Genomic DNA, 10,316 nt, shown 5'->3' with positions numbered 1-10,316 from the left:
TAGGTACCCTAGAGCTGCGAGAAGAGGAGAAGCACCAGGGCAGCGTGCCCAGCGTGAGTTTGGGGGTGGCCAGCTTCACGTCCCTAAAACGGCACCTCCTTCGGGACATTCACTTGCCTCCCCGACAAGAGCCAAGGGATCAACTCCGCCTCCGACACCCACAAAAGTTCTCGGTCATCTGGCCCCATCCCTCCCTCACAACGTCTTTCAACATGTAGCCTCTGCTCCAGGACCCAGAGAGTTCAGTAACCGACGCGAGGGGGAAGGTGCATTAACTCCCCCAGTCCTTGGGTCCCTAAATCGCACTCTCCTCCCTCCCGCACCTGCCCTACTTAAGCACAGCCCCGCTCCGCGTTACTCTTTTGGCCTCTGGTCGGCCGCCGTAGAGCTGACCTGCGCCTGCGCGGGCGCATCTTAAAGAAGGTTAAGATGGCGGCTTCCATAGCTGTGTCCCGGGGATTCCGATGGCTGGGGACAGCGGCCCGGCGGGTGGCCCCTCTGGGGGCCCGGGCAGGTGGGAGGGGATTTGGGGTATGAGGGTCGGGTGGAGCGGAGGAGCGAAGTTGGGGAGGGTCAGGGTGGGGGTGGGGAGAGGCAGCCTGGAGGCTGGGTTCTGACTCCCGGCGTCCTCCCTGCTCAGCCTCGGGCCTCACCAAGGACATGCTTCCGGGACCCTACCCCCGCACGCCGGAGGAGCGCGCCGCCGCCGCCAAGAAGTACAATATGCGGGTGGAGGACTACGAGCCCTACCCGGACGACGGCTTCGGGTAAGGAGGCTGCCCGGGAGCATACATTCCCCTCCCCAGTCCGGGCTGCCGACGCATAGTGAGTCACGGATGCCGGTGGCCCTCTGCAGCAGACGGCGAAGTTTTCGTTTGTTTGTTTCGGATCAGTAGTCACCTGCCTGGACACGAGCCGGGGAAGTGCCAGGCCCTTTGCGCCTTTGAGCTCCACTTGGCTGCCTCCTCGAACGTGAGCAAGGCAAGCACTCAGTGAGAGCCTCAAGGTTTCCCGAGGCTCCTTGGCTCCCTGGTGGGCTCAAACCTCCTCAAACCCTCATTCTCCTTCCTACCCATTCCTCCTCTCTGCCTAGTTTCCCAGCGACTGTCCAGGACATCAGTCACCTAGGATCACAACTTGGGTGTTGACCCTCCACTTCTTATCTCCACTTACCCCTCATATCCAGTCTGTGGCCAAATCTTGTTTCTATTTTGACAACATCTCCCGTATACACACATGCATGTATGTGTGTGTATGTACACGTATGATATATGTATGTTGTATACACACATATAATCTCCTTTCTTTCCACTCACACAGTCAGTAGCAACACTGTCACAATTTCCCATTACTTCAGGCCTGGTCTCCTGGGACCTTCCACGGCCTTCCTGTCCCCTCTCTTCTCCCAGCTGCCAAAGTATTCTTCCCAAAACAATAAACTTCAGTTTCCACATAAAAGCCTTTAGCTTCTACTTTTTCAGTCAGCTTACACTTTACTCCTTTCTAAGTACTCTATGGTCCAACATCACTGGCCTACTTGAATTTCCTCTCACATGATACTACATCCCTCTATTCCTTGCCTTTTCACTGACTTTCTCCCTGCCTGGAATTGGCATATCTTTCCTCAAGACTTTTCCTACCTTATGCAAAAGACCTTTTCTGGCTCCTTTGTTGCCTCTTCTCTGAAATTGTCTCCAGGTTACATCATCTATATCTTATATGTACATAGTTTTTACATGTTGTCTCCCCATTACCATGTGAACTCCCTGAGTGCAAGGATTGTGTTTTTTATTTTCTTGTATCTCTAGCATTCAACAAGTACCTGGAACATGGTAGGTGTTTAACAAAGGCTTGTTGATCCTCAGTGCTATGTTCTGTGCTGCAGTAAGGGCTGTTTGAACTGTTCCAACCCCACTGAGGGAAGGGTTAATATTTATAAGACCAATCCATAGAATCATAGAGCTAGAGTTAGAAGGATCCTTAGAAGTCATTTAGGTCAACTTCCTCTTTTCACAGGTAAGAAAACTAAGGATCAAAGACAAGGTTTGCCCAAGGTCACACAGATTAGTAGAAGGGCTGGAATTTGAACCCATGTTTTCTGATTTTAAGTGAAATACTATCACCTAAATACCCCACTGCCTCCTACACAGGAGTGTATATATGACTTATGCCTCACTTTATGTGACTTTTGCTGTTCTTTGTTTTTTCTGTGCTTTTCCAGGCTGGGTGATCTTTCTGTGGTCACAATAACAATTGTTCAATAGGTCAGATACAACTAATATGTTACCCCTACCTGATTGAGTTAATCATTCAACAAACATTCATAAAGCACTTATCACACATCAGGCACTGTGATCATCACTAGAGATCCATAAACAAAACAGTCCCTTTCTTCAAGGCACTTTATAGTCTAATGGGAAAAGGAATGACCCCTAATGTGGGGTAGAACAGCTGACTGTTTATTTACTTGCCTTATTTCTCCTATTTTTGTCCCATTAATGATGACATTAGTTATAGGTACTACATCGGTTTTTTCCATTTTGTCATTAGCAGTTTGATGCCAATATCCAAATTCATACTGTTTCCTGATCCATTTCCTATTGTGGCATATCTATAGGATCTGTCTTCCCCCCCGGGTTAATTAGAATTTCTAGGCAGCAGTAGCCCTGGCAGCTCCTCTGTAAGGATAACTTTATCTTTGAAGACTTGTGTCACAAATATGCTCCTGCATACTGGTTGGACAAATATGACTTTCTTGGGCTCTGAGGTGGAAAGGACCTCAGAAACTATTTAGTGTAACCTACCTGAACAGGAACCCTTTGGCATCTCTGACCAGTCCTCAAGCCTCTTCAAGAAGGGTCTTAGTTAAAAGTCCAAAACAATAATAGGAGTTGAAACTTTTGTAGCACTTTAAAGATTTGCAAAGCACTTTATATGCATCATCCCACTGGACAGATGGTCCTATAGTAACCAGAAGCTTCTATTCAATATCAGTGGTTATAATGAGGAAGAGGAATCTGTCTCTAATGTTTCCTTTTTTTTTTTGTTTTCTTCTATTTTTGGATTTGACTCTAATGTTGAAAAAGTACTTTGGTAAAGGTAAATAACCTAAGCCTCCATTTTCTCATTCATAAAATTAGGGGATCAGATTTGATGGTCTCCATGGTCTCTTCCAGCTTGTGTGTTCTGTGATTCTATGATTCTTCCCCTGAATTAAACGAGAGAATATAAATGAACAAAGTTAAATTGTAATTTGAGCTTACATAGCAGTCTCATAGAATTTGAGTCCTGGGTCTGGGTCTTTGTTCAACCAGACCAGTTCAATCAATCAACAAACATTTATTAAGTACCTCCTATGTACCAGGCACTGTGCCAGGCCCTGGTGATACAGATAGAAAGAATGAAGCCATCACTGCTCAATTCGCTTACATTCTATTGAGAGAAACAAGTAAATGTAAAAATACATGCAGCAAAATTATAAAATTAGCAAATACGAATACACACCAAAAAAAAACTAATTAAATTCATGGTAGTTTGGAAGAGAGAGCCCTAACAGGGGAATTTAAGAAAGGTATTGTACAGAAGTTATTGTTTGAGCTGTGATATAAAGAAAAAGAGGAACTCTGAGACAGAGACAAGGAGATAATACATTCCAGTCATGGGGGATGGCCAATCCAAAGTCATGGAATTGGAACAGAGAAGGCAATTTGACTGGATTACAGTGTGGGAGGAGTAATGTCCAATGAGACAAGAAATATGAGATTATGCAGAGCTAGTCAAAGAAGTTTATGTTTTGTCCTAAGCCACTGCTGTTAATCGGGTAGGGAAAGTTCATGACTAGATCTTTACTTAAGGAGTATCATTGTAGCAAGTGTGTGGGATGGCTTAGAGTAGGAAGCTGAGTTCCTTTGCGACTTCATTTTTCTAATTCTCAGGTGAGGTATCTCCAGTTCCCCTGGGGTGTGTGGTCCTCCACTCAAGACTTGGTATTATTTCTCAGGTATGGTGACTATCCCAAGCTTCCGGACCACTCTCAACATGAACGAGACCCATGGTATGACTGGGACCATTCAGAACTGAGGCTAAACTGGGGTGAACCGGTGAGAAAACAATTTTCTTATGACCCCTCCTTTTCTCTTTAAATATTTCGGTCATTCACAGGGTTCTCCATAATACTTAAGGCATCCTTATTCCTCTGCATAGTGAATTTTCCTTTGTACCCAGGTGTCAGCCTAACCCTTTAATGGAGAAGTAGGATATCTAGTTAGCAGTAAGCTTTTCTGCCTTCCAAGAAACTGGGTACTTCCAAGGTAATACATGGGTCAAATATCCAGAGATCCCCCAAACTTTGTAATATTAGCAATTGAGCTGCCCTCCATAAGTTGCAAACTAAGTTAGCAAACCACCTCCCCTTGGCGCCTCCCCCCACCCCCTTGGGTTGTCAGTGTCATTTGAGAAAGGTACAGTCTCTAAGAACACAGCATTCAGGAGTACTAGACCCTCTGCTAGCCAGTCTCTTCAGAGTTCTGTTCTGTGCTCCCTGCCTGTTGCAAAGCTAACGACCTAGTACTCATAACTCTATATTTGTTGTAGATGCACTTTGACTTTGATATGTACACTCGAAATCGTGTGGATACGTCCCCCACACCTGTTTCTTGGAACACCATGTGTAAACATTTCTTTGGCTTCGTCGGCTTCATGATATTCATGTTCTGGTTAGGAGAGGTGTACCCCTCATATCGGCCTGTGGTGAGTATCTAGGGCAAGTATTCTTAACTTGGGGTCCACAGGTAAATTTCAGGGGGATCTGTGAACTTGGATGAGAAAAGAATTATGTCTTTATTTCAGTTAAATTTCTGATTGAAATTTAACATTTCCTTCAATTATTTAAAAACATTACTCTGAGAAAGGGTCTGTAGGCTTCACCAGATTGCCAAAAGGATGGGATCTGTGACACATAAAAGGATTAGACCCCCAATCTAGGGGAAACACTTCTTTACTATGTGATGCTCAGCCTTGTTTCCTATGGAAATGAGGCATCTGAAATACAAGAATCTAGGTTTGATCTGAAGGGTGCCACCAATGGCTTTTTTGAACATTCTCTGCCCAGGATGCTGAATAGCAGCTACAGGATGATATATCGGCTTCTTTCTTATTCTGACACAGGAACCCTTCAGTCAGTTCAGCAAATCCAATTAAGCACCTGTTATGTATCATGCACTGTGATGGGTGCTAGGGATACAAATTTAAAAGTTAAACAGTCTATATGCTTACATTTTATTGAGGGAAAACAACATGTGCACAGGTAAGTAAATAGAAACTGATTCCCCTCACCCCCCACCCCACCCCAGAGCACTAACAACTGGAGGAATCAGGACAGAAAGAGAGGGGTTTCAAGGAGGGTGAATATTTCAGATATTGAGGGGTGGAGAGGGGGGACAGCCTATGCAAAGGCATAGAAATGGGAGAAGGAATGGAATATATAGGGAACACTCTGCCAGTGGACACTTAGCCTGGAACTTAAAATATTTGAGGAATAATGAAAAAAGTGAGAAAATAGATGGAAGCCAAATAGCGAAGAGTGTGAAATGCCAAACAAGAGTTTGTATTTTATCCTACGAGTCCTCTAGAATAACCAGGGAAGTGACAAGGTCAGAACTGCACTTTCAGGAATATACATCTGCCAGCTACTCTCCCAGTCACTATAGAAATCAGAAAGGGATCTAGTTTGCCCCAAACTGTGATTGCTCTGGATGGTATGAAACCATTATTGTGACTAGACGAGGGTTGAGAAGGCAAAGCTATACAGTCTTTAGAGACTAAAATACAAAAGGGTTCCCAGGTGCTGGGCTTCATCTCTGAAAGGACCCTTTTACCCACTAGGCATTTATAAAGGGACTCCCAAGATGCAGGGCATTTGGGATACAAAGACAAAAATGAGAATGGCCCATTTCCCCAGGAGCTCATCTTTACTCATCTTTAGTAGGGGACCACATAGACTATATGTTGTATTTGATGAGTGATTAAATTGCTACATAGTCTTGTATTCTAGAGACCATAGAGTAGAAAACAGCCTCTACCCGTAAGTAATTTATAGCTAGATTGGGAAGACTGTATACCTGAAGAAGCTAGAAGAGATCTCTAAGGTAAGAAAGAAGGAAGTGTTTGGTGGTTTAGCAAAGGATTGTACATCATTTGGACATCTGTTGTTAGGAAATGGCACTCCATCTGGGCCTTGGGGGCAGTATGGGATTTAGATTGGAGGTAGAGGGCCAGGGTAAGGGAGGCGATGAAGGCAGAATGTGCAGGGGACACTGAGGAAACTGGATGGAGTGGAGGGCATGCGTTGAAGAATCTGGTGAGGCCAGTCAATAAAGGGCCTGCAGTGCTAGGCAGATCTTGTAGGCAGTGACAAGCCCTGTAAGTTTTGGGACTAGTGAGTCACATGATGAAAGTGGTGTTTTAAGAAGATTAATCTGACAGCCTGTGCAGAATGGATTGGAGGAAGCAGGAGACCCATAGTCGTTGCAGTCAGATGCCCTGTGCTACCTCTGCAGAGATAATCCATGTCTCCATGGTAGCTGGTGTGTCTGTGTGCACTGACACGAGCCTTGATCTTGAGCCCCAGGGGCTCCTGGCTGGAGTGTGTGTACAGGGCTGATGTGAGCACTAACTTCACTTCAGGAAACCAGGAAGCACAGTGTAGCTTTTGCATTTTTCAGTTCTGTAAGCACATCACCCTTTTCTCCTCCCCTTGAGCTGCGAGCTCTGACAGCTGGTTGTTGGTAAAGCCAGCAGCCCCTAAAGCACGTCCCAGCCGTGCCTCCTCTGTGCTTCCCCCACTGCTGCTTCTGCACGCCTCATTTGCTAGGCCACTTTAGCAGGGGAACCATTAGAGGCTGAGTGACTTAAAGGAGATTGAGTCTGCCTCGACCCGAGAGAGAGTGGGATGGATGGATGCGCCGTCTCATTTAGAAAGCTTTGATTCTCTTACAATCAGTGCAAGCAGCACTTCGTTTACAATCTAGGCTTTTTCTCTGCCTTGGGCTCAGCACGAAAGAAGGATGTTTCTCCTGCCACTGCTGCTCAGCTGGGTCTGACAGGGCAGGTGCTGTTTCCTGGGTGTTAGTATTGGGTAGGGTCACTGCAGATGGGGCATTTACCTGCTTTCTCTGATGTGCTTCCTTCCTCAGGCTCCGAAGCAATATCCTTATAGCAACCTGTACCTGGAGCGTGGAGGTGATCCCAACGCAGAGCCAGAGCCAGTGATACACTATGAAATCTGAAGGACCTAGCCTGCAGGGCCACTGACTTTCTTCTGTGCAAACCTACTTGATCAGGAAGATTTAAGCTTAATGAAATACCTAATGAAACTCAGTGGTCTGCTCTCTGTGCCTCATTTCTCTTAACACAGGACATCCCTGCTCCTAAGGCAAGACTAGTCTAGCCTCCTACCTCTTTCATGGGCCTCTCTTCCCTGGGGTTTTCTGCCTATGCTTCCTGCCTATACCTGGGATTATCCTAGAGCTCAGGTCCTGTTCTTACTGAACATTGTATTTGACCCTTGAGGCAGAATGATTTAGTCCACAAGTATTTAGTGAGCACAGGCCCTTTGTTCATGGCAGGACAGTGAGAAACAACAGATGACTAAAGCCTAAGGCTCTTAGTACACACTCTCTGACCATTCATTTCACTGATTTTTCTGGATGTTCCCCAAAGCCTTTAACTGATGATTTACGAATCAACAAACCACCCATTCCAATTCCTGATGGCCATTATCTACTGCCCTGCTCCCCTCCCTAGGTCTACCACCACCCCCATTTCCTTTCCTAAGGAGTTCAGAACCTGGTTTTTAATCTTTTGTCATCGAACCAACTGCCATTATTCAAGGGGACTTTAGTATCTATGTTGATATTCTCTCATAGACCCTAACTTCCCAGTTCCTCATCTCCTATGATCCATTCCTTTATCCCAAAACACTGCCACACACAGGCTGGTTATACCCTGATACCCCTGATCTCATCACACTCACCATAGGCTCATGAGTATTCCATTTCCATGCCCATCAACTCCAAAATTCATTTATTCAGTCATAACCTATCATACCATTTTTCTCTGTGCTTTAATTTTAAATCTATTCTTTGTCTTCAGTGTCACTTCTAATCTCTCAGTCCCTCTCAAGCTGTCACCCCTGCTATGACTTCGCTTTCCTCTCCAGTCTTGATCCTGTGGTTAGCCAGTTAAACTCTACACTGTCCTCTACTTCAGATTCCTTTCCACCTTGTCCTTTCACTTCAAATGCCTTGGCAAACCCTAACCTCGTATTACTTCCACCACCAACTTCCACTTCTTACAAGTGGCTAAAACAACTGGAGACCATACTGAAAAAGTCATTCACTAGGTCCATTACAAACTTAGGTTATTTGATCTTAATTGTATCCCTGTTGTAGCAAGTAAATCTTTTTCCTATTTCCTAATTGATGATCCTACTTTACATAAAGCCTACTCTAAGCCTCTTATAACACTTCTATTTCAAAACCCTTTGGCATTCTTTACCCTCTTGTGCACTATAGGCTCTGAATGAAGTCCTTTTTGCCAAACCTAGCTTCTACATATACCTTTCCATTTTATCCAAAAGCTTGCCCCCACAATCATCCTCCTCTGTTATCTTTAATCTCACTATTCCGCTGCCTAGAAAGCCACCCAAGTCTCTCTCCTTTAGGGAAAAAAAACAAGACCCTGCTGTCCCTGCAAGTTGTCATCCTAGTCATCTTATATTTCTCTTCCTTTTAATAAACTATTAGGGAGGGGCGGCTAGGTGAATAGAGCACCAGCCCTGAAGTCAGGAGGACCTGGGTTTGGATCCAGCTTCAGACACTTGACACAAAAAATAGCCGTGTGACCTTGGGCAAGTCACTTAACCCCAATTGCCCTCCAAAAAGCAAAAAAAAAAAAAAAGTCAAATTTTGGGGTGGCTAGGTAAAAGCATCAGCCCCGGAGTCAGGAGGACCCCGAGTTCGGTTCCAGCCTGAGACACTTAACACCCACACAAAAATACTAGCCGTGTGACCTTGGGCAAGTTACTTAACCCCAATTGCCCCCCCCCCAAAATAATAAACTTCTAGGGGAAACTATTCATTGCTTCTCCTTTCTTTCACTTTGCAACTCTTTGCAGTTTAGTGTATAGCCTGCCTACTGGACCAAAACTGCTCTTTCCAGAGTTACCAATGATCACTTTATTGGCAAAATAATTTTTTCAATCATTCTTGATTGCTTTTATAGCATTTGATGAAGTTGATTATCTGGATAGTCTCTTTAAATTTTTGTGACTTTTCTCTCTTGGTTCTCAGATACCTAACTCAAGTCTCCTTTGCTAGTTTGTCATACATACGCTGCCTAACCAAGATGTATCCCAAGAGTCTGTCCTTTAGCCTTCTCTACATTTACTGCTTGGTGACCTTATCAACTCCCAGGGTTCTGTTATCATTATGCAAGTGACTCCCAGATCTACATATCCAGCCCTAGTCTCTCTTGATCTTGAGTCCAGATTATCAACCACTTCTGGGGATGTTTCAAACTGGATGTTCCATAGGTATCTTAGAACTCAACCTACCTTTTTTCCAGACTAAATCAGTCCTCTTTCTAATTTACCTACATTTTTGTCCAGGGCACCACTATTCTTCCAGTCAACCTTCCTAGGTTCCCCACCTTTGTGTCATCCAAGCACAGTGCCTGGCATATATAGCCACTGGATAAATGTTTGTTGAATTGAATCTTCAAAGCTATATTCTCCCTTTCCTTGCATAGTCCACTTTCACACAAATCATGGTTTTTTTTCCTCCAGCACCTCTTCCATCCATAACCCTTTCCTCTGCTCACATTGTCACCGTTCTAGTTTAGGCCTCATCATTAAAGCCCCAAATGATTGCCCTGCCTCCAGTCTGCACCACCCCAATCCATTACAAAGTTGCCAGAATGATTCTCTTAAAGAGCAGTCTAATGTCACTTGAGTCATTTTACTCCAGTGACTCTCCATTGAGCCAAGGATCCAATAGATTGTCATCTGAAGCCCTTGACCAACTGGTCTAATCTATCTTTCCAGCACTTTGTGATCCCAAAAAACAGAACTTTTTGGCCTTCCTTACACAAGGTTCTGTCTATTCCATTTCTTTGCCTTTGTTTTGGCTATGCAGATGATAACTAGCCGGAATATGCTCCCTCCTTGCCTTCCCCTCTTAGAATCCCTTGTTTCCTTGGGGTAGGGGAAGGGATGTTAAGTGGAAGGCTGCAAAATTGTGGTCAATTCAGGAAGCACT

General features: G+C 44.7%; 1 protein-coding gene across 1 annotated transcript; it reads left to right on the top strand.

Moving 5' to 3' along the window:
* Nucleotides 1-390: 390 nt before the first annotated feature.
* Nucleotides 391-7,377, top strand: NDUFB8 (NADH:ubiquinone oxidoreductase subunit B8). The gene is made up of 5 exons (XM_069098738.1): nucleotides 391-514; nucleotides 641-767; nucleotides 4,001-4,100; nucleotides 4,594-4,749; nucleotides 7,194-7,377. The coding sequence occupies exons 1-5, from the start codon at nucleotides 430-432 to the stop codon at nucleotides 7,284-7,286; spliced, it is 561 nt and encodes a 186-aa protein (XP_068954839.1). The 5' UTR covers nucleotides 391-429; the 3' UTR covers nucleotides 7,287-7,377.
* Nucleotides 7,378-10,316: the final 2,939 nt, after the last annotated feature.

This window comes from Petaurus breviceps, unplaced genomic scaffold (genome assembly GCF_028583685.1).
Source record: "Petaurus breviceps papuanus isolate PSGF00001 unplaced genomic scaffold, PetGlider_PUasm1.0 37, whole genome shotgun sequence".
In the NCBI taxonomy this organism is placed as follows: Eukaryota; Metazoa; Chordata; class Mammalia; order Diprotodontia; family Petauridae; genus Petaurus; species Petaurus breviceps.
This window is presented reverse-complemented; position numbering and strand designations above follow the sequence as displayed.